This window comes from Bacillus rossius (assembly GCF_032445375.1).
Source record: "Bacillus rossius redtenbacheri isolate Brsri chromosome 4 unlocalized genomic scaffold, Brsri_v3 Brsri_v3_scf4_2, whole genome shotgun sequence".
NCBI classification, from domain to species: Eukaryota; Metazoa; Arthropoda; class Insecta; order Phasmatodea; family Bacillidae; genus Bacillus; species Bacillus rossius.
In genome coordinates, this window is record NW_026962011.1 from 20,795,007 (window position 1) to 20,812,194 (window position 17,188).

The window sequence follows — 17,188 nt, forward strand, 5'->3', positions numbered from 1 at the left end:
TTGAACAGTTAATATTATAAAGTTTCCCTTTGGCTTTGTGAACTTTGCATCGCGCCATCCGCCACAGATGGCAGCACCGTGGTTACACATTGCCGTTCCACTCAGAAAATTACTTCATTCTGGAATTACTTAACACTATGCTGACTGAAACTACTAATCACAATATTATTTTATTCCTGAGATATGCACCACTGAACAATGACAGATATTACAATATACACACACTGCAGAACAAACATCCATCTCACTCAAAGTTTGAAATATGCTGGACTAAGTACTGTATACAAAGGGTTGAGAAAAAAAACTAGTTCCTAGTGTATCCGTTGGAACATCCTGAACAACTTTTAACGTTCCAGAACCTGATGACATACTAATCCACACTACAAAATCCAACCAGGAAAGCAAAAAGGCCATCTACAATCACAGCACAAAATAACCACAGCAAATATAATGCATACTTTTAATGATACCCACAACAAACCAATCAGAGCACATATCACAAAAAAAAATCATTTGAAGCATCATTCTGTTTTCATTTTCTTATGCAATATTCTACACTGGCCAATCACATTCAGGCATTTTCTATCTGCATTAGCCACTAAACAGTTTAGCACTAAATGACATTGTAAAATAAGATTCACTCAATTTAGTGAACAAATCATGTAATCTAATTTTGACCATCACCATATACAAAAAAAATTGTTTGCAATGAAAACAATGTTGGTTAAGTTTATTAAAATAACCCACAAATGAAAAACTGTAATTAAACCATAAAATCAGGTTAGTAGCTAACACACGTAGATTGTACAATATGCAAATTGGCACTATCAGTCTTTTCTGAAATAGTTGAACTGATCACGTTACAGTTTTATTTGTGCATTTCCAACAACCCAGCTATCAATTTTCATGGTGATTGGTTTGTTAAATTTATTACTGGGATTACAACACTGCATTTACAGAAGTAATTGCACAAATAAAAAAGCTATACTAACAATTACAGCTGCAAAGGTATATTACTGCTCTGGAGACAGAAAATTTAGTAAACTGATCTTAATTGCAAGACAAACTCAAAACTCTAGTCTGATGCCTTTGCTGGCTTTTAACCAATGGCACACAAGTTACAAAAGAAATACTAATTCACGGGCAACCTATTTAGAACTTACAGAAGTTTGCATTGGGTGTCAAAATCAACATTGATTCACATGTCGGTAAGGTCCTGCAATTCACTGGATTTATCTGCCAAATGGAACCAATGGCAATTGCAGGCTTCCAAGAAAAAGTTAAGATAAAGATTCATCAATTACAAAGCAATATCATTTTAATATATCACCAAAACTTCATGCTGGTAATGTTGGAATCTATAATACACAGTTTCCTATAACTAAGCTACCTTTTTCATCTATACAATAGCCAAAAACACTGAAATTGTAAGCTATCATTTGCAGAAAATTTGCTTTTTCTATATTATATTATATAAACTAACACTGTACAAATCTACAGCTCCCCAAATAATGGAGAGTCAACAAAATGAAGTGTGGTAGGATATTATCAGTACAATACATATGGGGGGGGGGGGAGGGAGGAACAACCAAAACTTTAACCATCACATGCCATCCACATTTTAAATGCCAAAAATATAGTCTGCTCTATAAAAATTAAAATTACGGTAATCCCTTCATGAGATATGCTTTCCACCTTGCTGCAGATTGCAGTAATACAGCTGTGTGTGATAGTAATTGCAGGTGCTACTTTCCATGGTAAGGTTATTTCTAACCCAGATTGATAACTATCATATATAGTCATTCTAATCTTTAAAAATATAAGATAGTTTCATTTTAGTGCCTTTACTGTAAATTATTCACTGTAATAATGGCCTGATTAAATCTCAATGAAAATTTTCAATGCAAGTTCTTAACTCTTCATTAATGTTTTAAGCCGTGTTAAAAACAGTACCAAGTTAAATATTTAGGTTTTGGTTGTTATGGAGTGTTAATTCATGCTCCTATTATCAGGGCTGCATGCTAACTTGATAATCTGGAGACCCAAAATATTAATCTCTCAACTTATAAACCAGAATATTTTTTTTCCCGTTACACTTACACCCTCAAATATTTTTGTGAATTTGTGCCATGACTGTAAAATAAACTTTTAAGCCTCAAATTTTTTGTTTACTTGAACTATTTTCTTTTTGACTGCTGGGTAACATTTTCTGTGAGGAACTATCATATTACAAGAACTGTGCCAGATATTGTGCAGCAATTTATTCTTTACGAAGCTCCAATATGTCCTATATTATAATATTTGTCTCTTTCTACAAAATTAAACATTTTTATTTCAACCTTTTGGTAATGCTTTGTTTTATTCTGTACTGCTACATAGCAGGTGAAACTATTTTCATTTAAGAGCTGACGGAATATTGTATATCATCGTATTGAAGAGTCTGTGGGGTTCCTACACTCTTTATTTTAGTTGTTCATATTTCTAATAATGTGTTTATAAAAGTGGAGAGTAATGATTTTAAGTAAATAAATTAGCATAGGTATATTATGTATACATTTTAAGATACTTTTGTATTTTTTCGGATGTTTATCATACTTAAGGTTGTAGCATCATAAGTTCTTAACCCTCCAAACTTATTAAAAAAATTTATTAAAAAGTTAATATGTTTCTATAATCAGAAATAAGTCTTCGTTGTTACATAGTGTTAAGTCTTAAGTGAATAACAGCTGTTTATCCTTTTTGAAGGTGTGTGTGTGTGTGTGTGTGTGTGTGTGTCAGCAATAGGTTTAAATTATCATAGTTTACATTAAAGTATTTTTGATAACTCATTTATATATTTAGATGAAAAACCTTAAAAGTAATTTTTACTAATTTCAGCATGTTGTAGCTTAAGAAGTACCAGGTAGTAATTTCCAAGTATTTTCTATTGTAGTCTATAAGATAGTGTTGTCATCATTTGTATTGTGCAAGTGTTGTGCCACAGAGAGAGGTTGTGAGAAAGAGACAGGAACGGGTATGTTCCCTGCCGAGCATGGGAACTCGGACAGTTAACATTGTGAAGTTGACATTATAAAGGACAGAGAAGGAAAAGTCCCATATTATGCGTGTGTAAATGGTTTTTACGTACTATAAAATGTGTGCCATGATTGGCTGATATTTAAAAAAATTTTTTTTGTGATTATGTGTTTACAACATGTGACCACCTCTCCCCTTCGTGGATAGAGATAGCGAAATCATCTGTTGGTACTTGTGGTCGCGGTATCGAAAGATCGCAGTTGGGAGATGGCTCAAATAATTAATGTTGTTTTGAGAAATTAATTTCATGGCTGTGATCTGGGCACCGCCAACTAGGAAATGTTTTGGAACATTTATTTAGAATCCATTGGCCGGAGTCATCAGTGTGAGCCCACGAGGCAAACGTGAGTCCTTTCATCGTCGCTTCGAGGACAGAATCTTTGGTTATACTGTGTAACATAATGTAATGTCGTGTTTATTACCGAATGAAAATGCAAGAATATGATAATTGTTGGAAAAATATTAATTTTATAAAATTTAAATAAAAAAAATTTAATGGCCACATTGCATTATGATGGAAAATCTTTAACCAATTTTTCTTTTCCCAATATATTTTAGCGATATACTTATAAGATTATTTTCAGTGGCGATTTTCAAGATGGTAACAGTCTCAACAGTAAAACTCTTAAAGAATATAAATTTGTAACAATTAGTTATTCATATGATAAAAAAGTTAAATATTTTCACATGAAATAAACCAAAATGAATATATATATATATATTGGATGTTAATTAAATTAAACAAAAAAAAAAATACCATGTTTATTGTACACAAAATTTACTGAACTTTGCTTGGCAGCATTTACAAACTTAAAGAAATAAATTTTCAATTTTTTATGTAAAAGATACTATAAGTTAAGTGGATAAAACATTTTTGGGACCTAACTTGGTCACACAATTGATAAATTAAGGGGCTAAAATGGCAATTCAATAGCCAGTTAGCTCCTCAATGATGGATATCACAACACTAGTTATTATTTAAAGCCCACAATCACAAAAACCAGTATGGCCGTACTTTATATACATAATAAAAATTACCATTTTTTTTCTTAGAGCAGCAATTTACCATGAATCACGATTCTCACATTAACGTACAGCAAACAAGTCACACAGACGGATCACAGGTGCACCCACCAGCTAAAACTTTCCACGAGCCGAACTCGTCCATAAGAAATATTATCAACTTCCTATTGATAAGTAGATATAACCTTACCCTTGAGTATAAATGAAAAATAATAAATGAATTAAAAGTTTGATATGAACACAAGTACTTGCAGGCTGGTACTTACAGTAAGAAAGCAAAAATTTTTGTGGATACACCCTAGTGATGTTTGTTAGGTTCAACCAGTTTCCTCAGTAGCACGATACAATAGCAAATCGAAGGTTTTTATTTTATTGGTAGGAGCATGTATTTTTTGCGAAGAATTTTGAGAAACTCAGGCTGTAGCCTCGTCTGTTATTCGTGATTGGTAGCGCTTCTTTCAGGTACATGTCTACTACCAGCACACCAGTCACCATTATTCAGTGCAGAAGGCTGCAAATTACAAGAAAGAAACTGCAGTCTAATGGGCGTTCAGATGTTTTCGAGATAAATGCCTGCCCCTTTCTAATGACATCCGACCTGTGAACTCAATGGTTAAAGCTTCTGGCCGGCGAGCCAATCATCCCAGGTAGGATGATGGGCCAGGTCGAGGATTTTATACTTGTGAAAAATTCCCTTCCTGGGCCCAAGACTGGGCGGTATGTTGTTCCCTTCACCCCCATGCAGTGGAGGCAATAGGGAACCATCACAGAATCACCATCATGAAAACCCCAGGTGAGCTATGGCTTACAAACACTGTGGCAATACTTGTGGTCACACCATTCTCAATTAAATTTAATTAATTCTCATTAAATAACTGATATTTTAGTTTCTTAAATTATTTTGCTTGTATTTATATTTGTTTTTTTTGTCTACTATTAATACAATTTTAGAATTTCATTGTTTTAATAGTTTCTAAAAAAATTTACAGAACAAGATTTTATGGTTGATTACCGTAAAACCAAAATAACACCTAAATTTACTCAAATCAATGATCCCAAATTCACTTTATCTTGCATTTGTATTTCACAAGTGGATTGCGAAAATTTATTATTTCCTGATATGTGATTGAACATGGCACACCTCTAACTTATTTTAATATAACCAATTGGAATAACAAATGCATGCAGATTGATTACTTCATTTTGGAGTAGATGTCTTGCACATTCATATCAAAAATTATTTTATTCCAACAACTCAACATGCATTGCAGTCAAAGCATTAGCAAATGTTTTACTCATCTTGCATGTTTATACATGATGTTGGTGCAATATTAAGCAACAATTAATGAAAATGAAACCAGTAACATAAAATTCCTTTTAAAAATTAAAATAAGGAAAAAATAAAACATGATACCAGTAATGGCTCGTTAATCTAGAAGCCGAGAGCAAAGAAAAACTCAAGGGTAGAAGCCAAGATGTTGGGCATATTTCATACTTTTTTTTATTACATGAAAGTCATGCTGCATTACAGTCCAGACAGTATCTGGTATTGCTACTGGTCATGAGCAAAGACAAGATTTTATGGTTTTACTTGTATGCCAATTTTGTTTTTAAAATAGATTTCAGTTTTATTATTCATAGAGATGGCATATTATTGAACACAAGATACACAAATGTTTTCTGATACTTATTTAACTAAAACAGTGTAATTTTGACATATAAAAAAAAAAATATTAAAAATAAATCAACAAGCACTTGTTTGAACAATGTATAAACATCATAATGTAAAAATGAGTAAATTTTAAGATCAAAATAGAATAAAATAAATTTTTCCAATTTACTTAGTACATACATTCTTGTAAACTAAAAACTTCATGCTAAATACATTGGATTCATTGAATTTTATATTTTTATTATTATATTTTTGTGATGTGATGAAAAATGCTATATTAACTCATAACTTACTTTCATGACAGTAGTTGCATTTCAGAGCTATACAGTGTATTAACTTTCATTTTGGTGTTGTATGGTGCATCAACACGCTTTTCAGTGTTACATTTGGTTTTATCGCAATTCACCAAACAATCTTGTCCCTAGAGATGAGATGAAATAAAATGATTGCACTAGGGCTCAACACCTCATCATCAGTGTCAAGATTACAGAGAAGAGAATGTAGCATCGATGGAATGAATGGGTGGGGGAAACAGAAGGAAATAAACAGAGAAAACTCACCAGCCTACTGCAAATCCAACTCATTCCTCACTAGCGAAAAATTCCCGGTTCGACCCCGCCTTGGTGGGGAGACGTGATCTGACCACTCCATCAACTATGGCTTCATCAGTTGAACTGAAGGCTGACCGGCTAATTCTCACACGGAACTTGACACCTATTGCAATACATACTTAAAAGAGGGAAGCTGGTCCAAATATTTTTATAACCGTTTTCTCTCTGTCTATAAATACCAGCACCTGAGAACATGCACTCGTGATATGTTTCTATCCATTGTGCAATTCATATCAGTTACCTGGTAGGATATTTCTTGTTTTTCCTATGATAAATTATTATTTTTCAAAAGAGCCAAACTAGCACCATTTAATAGGTACTACAGATACTGTTGATTAAAGTAAATATTTAAATCATGGTTTAAAAATTAAAAAAAAAAAAAAAAAAAAATGAACAAGTAATCACACAAAGGGGAAAAAAAAGTTTCATATTTTCCCTTTAATTTCAAAATGTTTTAAACACTTGATTACAATGGGAAAGAAATGAACATGAAACAGACTAAACTTATCTTCTTCGTTCAAAGAAAATAGTCAAACTCAGGTAGTGAAAAAAAATCCAAGTATATGTGGCAACAATGTATTTGTATCTAAAATTTATTCATGACTAGCAAAAATCACCAGCATTAACTAAATTAAATATTAGTTTTGAAAATTAAGAGCTCATTAATTTGCACACAGGTTTCACACTACATTCAAACTCACTCATTTGGTCCTATTACAGATCACATCATGTTTGATGGCTATAATCCAAAATAAAAGGACCACAGCCCTGTCAAAAACATGCACTTGACTCTGCACTGTGAACATTTCCTCTAAAATGGAGGAACAAACACAATTTGTTCGTCACGTTGAATGGCCACATTGTTGGTCAGCATATTTTCATTTCACGTGGAAATGACACAAACTAGGAATATTGATAATTTTATAAAAAAACAAATATATATATTTTTCAAAGTAGGCCAACTAAACTAATTAAAGTATTATTTTACATGACAACATAGTTTCTCGTAACTATAACAGTATAGTTGCACCAATTGTGGCCAGCTGCACCATTCTACTCTTTGATCCAAATACGTATCCAATTACCTATCTTAGCCCAAGAATTAGCCCACTATGACATGCCAATGCATACTGGGGCCACACAATCTTTGCACTAGTTAACAGATATCATACATATTCAATCTGCAGCAACTGGTGACCACAGTGTAGAAGAAAAACTAGGAGTATTTTTATTTGTGGGCTGGAAACATTTAAAATTGCTACAATTTATTGTGTAGTGCCAAGAAATTTATCGACGAGGTTGCCACAAGCCGCCAATTTGGCCACTGCCTCGTCTCTGCTAATTTTTAATGACTGAAAAATACATATCAGAAATATGTTTGTTGAACAAAGTTTCTATTTAACATGAAAATTAATTGACAAAATAAAAAAAAACATTATTTAGGCAGTATAACTTAAATAATAGGCATTTTAAACACACAATATCTAGGTACTTTAAAATGCTTGTAACACTGGGAAAATTTTTTTTAGACAATTAGAATTTTTGTAAATCATTCTCTAATATAATTTATCTCTGATAATAATAGACTACGAACATGCCTGCTCGTGCTATGTCGATCCGAGATCAATACTATGAACAGCCTATTCAATTGTTTTATCCAAAGTTTCAAATGAACTTAGCTCAAAATACTATGGAGTGACAGAAAATGTGGTCCAACAACAATCAAACCAGTTTATGGAACAACATTATGCTTGAACTCTTAATAGTGCAACTGGCTATTAGTGCTTCATCTGATTCCAGCTGGCTTTATACATACAGACTCTTCTCAAGTTAGCTAAACTAAAATGTGAAATGATAATACATACCTACAAGAAGGTATGTAAATCAAATCACACAATATGAAACATTCTCACCCTGTCTTTTAACACTTAAATACTACTTCAGTTGTCATGCTATACACAATTATTTCAAGGACTATCAACAAAAAAAAAAATTCTTAAACTTTAGTTCTTTATAGTTTTTAACAAACCAGTTTAACTTTGCATACAGCTTAAAGGTAACATGCATTATACAGAAATAAATTTCACTGTAGTTTGTGCATTCAAAAGAGAGTTGATCATTTTCTACTTTTATTACACTGCCAAAACTCATTTTATTTGTATGCTACGTTGTTAACATTTCCAAGTTGATAGCACTACAGATAAACTTTAATTATACTAGAGCACTTTATTATAATTATACTATATTAGATCCATTAAATATAACGATAAAACTTAACAAAAGAAAATTATGAAGTAAACATTATAAACATGAAGTAAAAATTATAAACTAAATTATCAAAAGTCTTGTTTTGAGCACTAAACAATACCATTACCTACAAAACTCTTTAATAACAAATTCATGACAGCTAACGAACTTCACTCATACTACAACTGCATTAAGTATTCCATGATTTCCGGTAACAAAACATTTTTCTTTAAAAAAAAAAAAAGAAAGATAAAATAACAAATATACTTACAGTACCTTCCACTAAAATCAAATATAATCTAAATATATTCTCTTGTATCACAATAGACTCCCTTTAACTTCTGTACCTAACGTTTACACTTCAAAAATAAAAGACCTAACAGAAGAATCTTTTACATCCACCCACATAACTCGCACCCCCTACTCGTAAAACTGCAACAGGTCTGTGTTGAGCAAACCAAAAGAAGTTGTGAAGGAGCCACTAGGAACTACAGGTGCATCAGAACTTCCACGACTTGTAGGTGGCCACCCAGCCGCTCGTCACGGTCCACGACGGGAACTTGGACATGAAGCGGCGGAACTCCCCAGAGGTTTGGTGAGGTCCGTGCAGGAAGTGGCTGGTCACAGCGATGTCCAGCGTGTAGTTCATTTTATCAGGTACCTAGCAGAATTCACTCAAATTGATATCTATTTTTGTCGTATATTTGTTGGGTACCCGATGACTATAATATATATTCTTAATAACAGGATATTGGAACTTTATTCCACCCGGTAGTAACATTACTTAAAGTTCCACTACTCTGTAGATCTATCATTTATTGATATTTCCACTTTTTAGGGAAGCCACAACAATACTGCCAAAGCATGCAAAATATTACAAAATAAAATTTCATCCTTAATGCATTTCATAGAAATTGCAAAAATAATAATAATAATACTGATGGATTGGGCTACTATTTGACTTCACTAATTCTTTTGATTATTATCTGAATCAAAGAAAATAATATTCATTTTATAGGCATCATAGCAACCTAAAATTTGGACCTACATTGTAAGCAAAACAATCTTCAAATTACTTAAGTTTACCTTCAAGATGTCTTGAATACTTGATATATTCAATAAAAAAATGACTTAAAACATGTTGCATGGTGCAGCAAAGATGAAATTAAAATGCATATAGTGTTCACAATGTTTTTAATGCTAAGGGTTTTGTTATATATTTCATAACTGACCACTATTTCGTAATACGCTTAAGAATCTAGCATCTAAGAAGATACAAAGTTGGCAATGTAATAATAAATGAAACACTGAATTCAATGAAGCATTTCTTATCATTAAATGAGGGGATCACAGAAACACAATGTTGCACAACGCTTACGTTCAGATCAATCCAAAACCTCCAAGGTTCAGGATCGGACGCGCACGAGTAATACACGAAGTATGTTTCACGGTTGTTCCACTTGGCACTGCGCAGGGGCTCTCCGTCCACGAGACTCCACTTCTCCAACGTCGCCCCAGGCACAGGCGACATCATCACGCCAATGTGATCCGGCCCTGCCAGAGAACAAACAAACCACAAAGCACATGTACTCCAATGTCCGTAAGAGCCAAGATTTTATGGTGTCATAAAAGAAAATTTTGTCATTTAAAATAGTATTCTTTATCTTTATCAATAATTATCATCATTAAAAATTAAAACATATGTTTTAATAAATGCATGTCAAGCCCAATTACATTGATTATCTACTTCAATAATTAATTGTAAGACACTTCAAATGTGTACATTGAGCAATACTACTGCATATATTGACAAGTGTCAGTTAAACAAAAATCTGCAAATAAAACATTCAATAATCAAAAACTCAATATTCAATTTTAAAAGCCAAAAATTTTTATACATGCACCTTTTATAGTGATGTACCTCTATAGGCAAGGCTTTTACCCATGACTGTATGGTATGACGTATAAGCTACACTTCTTTAATTTCCTTTACTTAAAAAAGAAAATCATAGATAGAAACTAAATATTTATAAAATTAATTTTATATTTTAATAGCTATAACGAGGTAATTGAGGTTAATTTTGGTGCATTTTTACGATATACGAAGTTATTTACTTCTGTTTCGGTATTTGGTGGTTTATTGACTTCCATTTTGGTGTTAGGCGGTTTATTGATTTAATTTCACTGTTATTTCATTTTTATCGCTATTCACCATATAATCTTTCCTCTATCCATTACAACTACTCTAGACTCTTGAATTCTTGCTAAGAGCTTTCTTTCATTACTTGTCCTAATCTCCTAATGCTTTATCATTAAGGACAAGATGCACTTTACAATATAATTTGTAATAAGCATGTCCAACTACTTTGAACAAGAAAAATTAATTGGCAAGTATTTGTGTGTTTAAAAAATTTACAAACATAATAATGTAAATATTGTTTACTAATAACAGTAGCAAGTTCCAAATAAGTAAAAAAAAATTCTAATCCCTTAAGAACATAAATTTTGCTACAAATTTCCTTCTGAATAAATTAAATTTATTGTATTTACCATTTACCATGTTAAGAATTATGTTGATTAAGTTAATTTTTGATAATTAGTTGTGATTAATGTAATAATTTTAGTTGCATTTCAGTGATATGTGTTATATTCAAATGCTTCCCTGTGTTTTTTCTGTTTTATCATAATCCACCTAAAAATCTTGTTCCCAATTATCATTTGAAAGAGTTGTACAGTCTATGTTCAGAGTGCACTGTACGCTAAATACCCAATTCAAGAGCACTGTCTGAAGTTGATTCTGGAAGAAAAAAATACAAAAAAAGCAGCCCACAATCCGAAACTAGGAAGAAGTACATATACTACTTCAAAGCTATGATAGACAATGCAGCCATCTGAACACTTGCGTCTATTTACATGTTTTGTAATAAAATTATCAGATTTCATTTCAACCAACAGTAGGTTTCAAAAGGAAATACTGTTCCCAGCAGTCCTTGATTGTAAGGAAAAATTAATTTAATTTTACTATTTATTATTATACTTGAGACCAATATTTTTTAATAAGGGTCAAAAGTTCCTACCTACCTACCTAAAATTACTGAAACTAATTAGACTGAAAGAAGTTAGCTTTACTTACTTTTCTCACACACAAAACCAATTCACAAATAAAAGCATACACCTACAATAGTCATCAGCTATCAAACTTCACCAAATCATCATGCTTTAGTTAAGTTGCAAATAGGTATTTGGGACAAGATTTTATGAAGAATTACGATAAAACCTAAATGACACTGAAATATATTAGTCAACACACTTGATAACACTGAAATGCACTAAATACACCATGTAGCAAAAATATGCACGTCAAGTGATGAAATGAAGCATAATTTAACCGTTGAAATTTAATTTTTTTTACATCCCAAATTCAATGAATGTCATTATGTATTAATTTAGTTTTTTTTTGTATTAAAATGCAATATGGATCAATTGAATTGTGAAAATCAACTTTGTTCTGCTATTGATTACATAACTTTCATTACCACTTTACATTAAACAATTCTGATTTATGATATAAACAGTAAACCCCTGATTATTCGTGTTAATTAGAAACCTAACAACGCCCAGATAATTAAAATTGTATAAAAAAAATGATAATCCCTTTTATGGTAAGGGCCACCTTCAAATTATGAGCACAGGTGAAATCTTTGTGTACTGCAGCTCAGCTTATTGGAACGTAAACAATACGACACTGTGTCATCATGCGGTCTTTCTCCTTCTGCTGGAGAGGCGGCAGTCAACAACTCCTCTTACCCTCCCCCCCACCATATTTTTTCTGGTATTTAATTATTCTACCCTTCAGCGGCAAGTTATTTTTATTTCTCAGTTTCTTGTCCTTTCATAAAACTACCACGTAGAGAAACTTGTGCCAACCTGGAGAAATATATAAATAGCACTTCACTACACTATTTCTCAGAGGCATGCTTTTGACAGACCTAACACAGCAAAGTTGCCATGAATCAAAGAGGGATGGAGCAATGCTGCGCATCTTGCAGAGTTGTGGCTGCAATGTTGATCATGAAATGTTGGGAAATAAATAGCACGAGAAAACAATATGAAAAACTGGCGTGATAGACACGTACAACCAGACATGTCTCTCGCCGGGCGCCTGCCTGGCAGACTGGCGGGGCCGGTGGAAAGTAACAAAATGGCACGTGAAACAAACCAGACTGGAGACATGAAGCAGCAGTCACAGCATTCCCCCATCCCACTTCGGTTTAAGGGGTGACAAATGTAACAGCTGAGGGGGCGGGCTACTGGAAGGGTCGGAAATACAGCCTTTCTACACGATAACAAGGTGGTTAAAAATATAGAATCGCCAAGCAAAGCAATGCACTCGAGCGATGCCATTGTTTTTTTTACAGCTTCGGAATATGAAAAACTAATAATTAATCTAAATTTTAGCATGGATAATCCGAAAACCTGATTATTCAGGCCTGGAAAATCAAGAGTTCACTGTACTTGAAATACACTAATGCTTGTTGATTTATTTTTTTCTGGGTAAATTTGCCTTAGACATATATATTATAAATATTCTGCTTCTATCACAATCAAAATCACATTGTTTTTGATTAAAATAGTATTTAAAAAAAAATTGTATTATCTATCTTTATAAACAAACTGTTTTTATAAAAATTAAAAACCACCAAAATTAAATCCTACTAGGTAATTTCCCCAAATACAGACTTGCTCAATGCACAAACAAAACAGGCATCAATCAAGAGTACAGCCTAATTTTCTTGCAAGATTTAACAACTTCCTCACGAAAAAAAAATTCTTTGTCTTAAAAAAAAATACCTATCTTACAATACAATTAAGAAAACTGTACCTGTTACATTAAACGTCATCCTGCGAATGTTGTGGCCATGATATTCCGTAGATATAAGTAATAAATTCGTAGGTATTGGTATATCAGGAGGTGCAGCAGGAATCCAGTGAGTCTTCCTACAAACAATTCCCATCACTAGTATATTAGATACATATACTAATTTCTCACTGTACATGCAACATTCACATCACAACTCCCTATCCATATACATATTTAATAATGTACAGTCACCTAATCTGCCGGCAGATTAAGGCGATTGGTGTACAGTCAAGAATGGTCACAGCTCCAAAAACCATGAAATTGTGATCAGTTTGTAACAACCCAGATTACAGCCTTCCTCATACAATCCAGTAATACATAATAATTTTTTATAAATTTTTTTTGTCAAATTTCAGGTTAGATGTAAAAAAATTTTCCTTTCAAAGTTATTGTGAACGTAATTCTCCGGGTTTATTGTTTTTATTTTTAAAATTCAAAAGTTTATTTTTTGAAGTATTTTTTTTGTGGGCTTCTTTGTGTGGGAAGGCGTGCTGACGTAATTCTCCTTCGTTTTTCTACAACCGAGGCTTTGTTTCACACGCTAGGCTTGTGAGTCACGGTCACGGGAGTGTGAGAAAGAGACAAAATCGCTGCGTCGTGGGAACAGAAGCAAGCATTTCGTGGAAGCCTCTGTTGCCGTGCGACGTGATTGGCTGAAAATTACGTCAGCAAGCCCATGACACTGCCTGCACAAAGGGAAGGAAGGCTGTAAAATTCAGTCATTGTCTGAGCACCAGGCCGAGCGGTTGTTGTTCGGGCGGCGAGCCAAGCAGGCCGTGGCTGGGCTCAGTGTTTTATATATATTTTTTTTAGATATATTTAATTTTTATTTATTCTGTTTGGACTATAGTGTAATTTTTCCATGAATTAAAAAATACAGGTAATATATTGAACATTGTGTATAAATTTCTTCTTTCTTCGTGACCTTCTAACCTGTATGTTCCACTCATAATCTAATTTGAGCTAGCCGGAGGTGGTGAGTGGTGACAAGTTGATCACTTAAGTGACTGGATACCTTTGTAGGTTGCCGTTATTGTGCAGGGAGGACAGGAGTTTAGTTCCAGCGCGTAAGTGGTGAAATGGTCTTCGGTTGGGTAGGGTGTAAATGGTGCTCGCTCTGCAGCCAGCCATCTACCTATGAGGAACTAGCAGAAGGTCGAAGGTCATACAAGGTCTCACTCCCATGCACATACGATATAGTTCAACAATGGGCAGAGGAGAGGAAGGCTTATCGGCTTTCTTTTGCATCAGTCCTTCGCTTCGTACATGGGGGGAGGGCGGCGGCTTGTGGCAGTGGGAAGTGTCCTGGTGTCGGCTGTCCATGTCTAAGATCACCTTTGCGATTATAGTTCGAGGCGCTGGATCATGTTCAGGCAGTCGATTCTACTTGCCGCTGTACTATACTACATCGTGAAACATGACTAAGACTGTAAGCTTTCCCATGCCAGAATTCTGAAATAAATACATTATATAAAATTGTACATACAGAGTGGTGGCCAGCAGCGGCATCCTGTTCGATTCACGGCGCCGCGACTGTGTTTGAATTACTCACTAGCTCGGACGTCGCGGGTGAGTCCGTTTACACTGAAAATAAGGTTGAGGTATTTGCGAGGACATCTAATAGTCAAGTGTACTGTTATATTATTTGTGTGTTAGGGAACTGACGATTAAATAAAAGGGAAAGGATAATTTACCTTTTTTAGCATGAAAGAATTGTTACTTATGTTTACCTCTACAATAAGTAGGAAGATCAAACAATAGAAAGAAAGGCAGTATAACAAGTTTATTGTGTAGAACAAATGGAATTTGTTCAATTGTACACAACATTTACATTCACATGTTACAATAAGAGATTTAATACCTAACAGGAGAAAAATGTGTGTGTATCTGAGTGTGCATAATATGTGCGCATGCATGCCTAATAATGGTGGTGTACGAGAGGGGGGGGGGGGGAGAGAGAGAGGGAGAGAGAGAGAGAGAGAGAGAGAGAGAGAGAGAGAGAGAGAGAGAGAGAGAGAGAGAGGAAGAGAGCAAGTGAGAGAGATAGACATACAGAGAGGTATAGATCTAGAGATAGTGATGTCTTATACTTTAAATGAGCAATTCTTGTATATGTGTTTGTGTCTCTCTCTCTCTCTCTTTCTCTCTCTCTCTCTCTCTCTCTATATATATATATATATATATATATAAAATATCTGAATCTCGGAAACGGCTCCAACGATTTTCATGAAATTTAGTATGCAGGGGGTTTCGGGGGCGATACATCAATCTAGCTAGGATTCATTTTTAGAAAATGTTGTTTTATACACGTTTTCAATTATATATGTATATATCTTTAAACAAGCAATTCTGAATATATGCCTAAAAATGCCTAAACGATCTTTGAAAAAAAAACGCTTAAGATCGAAAAATATTATTCATATTTCATCTCTATGTAATTTGTATTTAAATATAATTTCTAAAAAACACAATGAACCCCCCTTGTGCTTGTGCCATTGGGTAGTACCCTTATTTATAGTCCAGGAAGCCGCTTATAGCCACACAAATGTTCGTTGAAAATTCCAGAGGGCACAAGGGAGAAACGGAATGTCCAAATGGTGTTCCTCAAGTAAACCTTAGAGAACACTGTGGATCGTTAATGTTAATAAAAAAATTAACAACTAGATAAAAAAATACAACATGGGTGATTGTGCCATATTTCCTTGTTTATTTGTTAAAGTTAGAATTTAAAAAAAAAACTATTTCTGTAGTTGGTATTTTCTGAATTTCGGACATATTATAACTTTACAATTTCAATACATAATAATGTTAGACAGATTCAATTTACTAATTCAGGGGCCCCTCTAGAAAAAGAACATAGACAGAGGTTAATAATAATTTTTGCGTAGTCTTTAGTCTTATAATAAAACCTTCGTAAAATCAGTTCTGTTATTTTAACAATATTAAAAGTTCACCGAAGACTGGCCATGACGAGGGGGTCGGGAGAAATAAGAATGTACTGTACCACAAGCATGATCTGGACTTATTGCCGAAAATATCGTTGAGATGCAATAGCTTTCCGGTCACCGGAGAAGGCTGGCGATTTTCAGGGGCTCCGCGAAGTTGGAGCCGAAACCCCAAGAGGTTGGGAGGGTGGTACTCCGGAGATTTGGAACCCGGAACTTTGGAACTTGGGACTTTGCACCCTCTGCAACCAAGAAATAGGTCACAGAGTTTAGAAAATGTAAAAAATTACAAGGGAGGATACAAAAGGGATGTTCCGAGAATTATAGAGTTTGGAGCTTTTGTTTACACTCACCATTCTGCTGAGGGTGAAATCCGAAGAAAACGGTCCACGGGATGGCACTCGCGGACGCGGGTCGCGTAAGCGAACATAACTAGATTACTACGGTGATGTAAACAAATAATAAAACCAACTAGCTAACCAGAAAAAAGAGACGGGACTACTCCCGAAACTCTGGCAATCACATGCCTAGACTTTGTTGGAGCTCTCCGACAGCAAAAGAAGAAAAACCGACGAATTGGCGGGAGCCAAGTCTCTAAGACGACCGTTCGCGACGAGAGCTCAAGAAAAACTTCGTCTTTTTGCCTAAGTCGCACGAGGTAACATCGCGGCTAGCCCAGGGAAGCTGGGACTCG

At 34.1% G+C, this 17,188-nt stretch overlaps 1 protein-coding gene across 4 annotated transcripts in view; it reads right to left on the reverse strand.

Moving 5' to 3' along the window:
- Positions 1-924: 924 nt before the first annotated feature.
- Positions 925-17,188, reverse strand: part of LOC134541882 (endoplasmic reticulum metallopeptidase 1-like) — a 72,307-nt gene continuing 56,043 nt past the window's right edge. For all 4 annotated transcript variants that reach the window (XM_063385600.1, XM_063385599.1, XM_063385598.1 and 1 more), the window contains exons 12-14: positions 13,511-13,626; positions 10,007-10,182; positions 925-9,289 (exon numbers count right to left, since the gene is read on the reverse strand). In XM_063385600.1, coding sequence (XP_063241670.1) covers positions 9,128-9,289; positions 10,007-10,182; positions 13,511-13,626 — 454 coding nt within the window. In that variant the 3' untranslated portion in view covers positions 925-9,127. The remainder of the gene's footprint in view (positions 9,290-10,006; positions 10,183-13,510; positions 13,627-17,188) is intronic.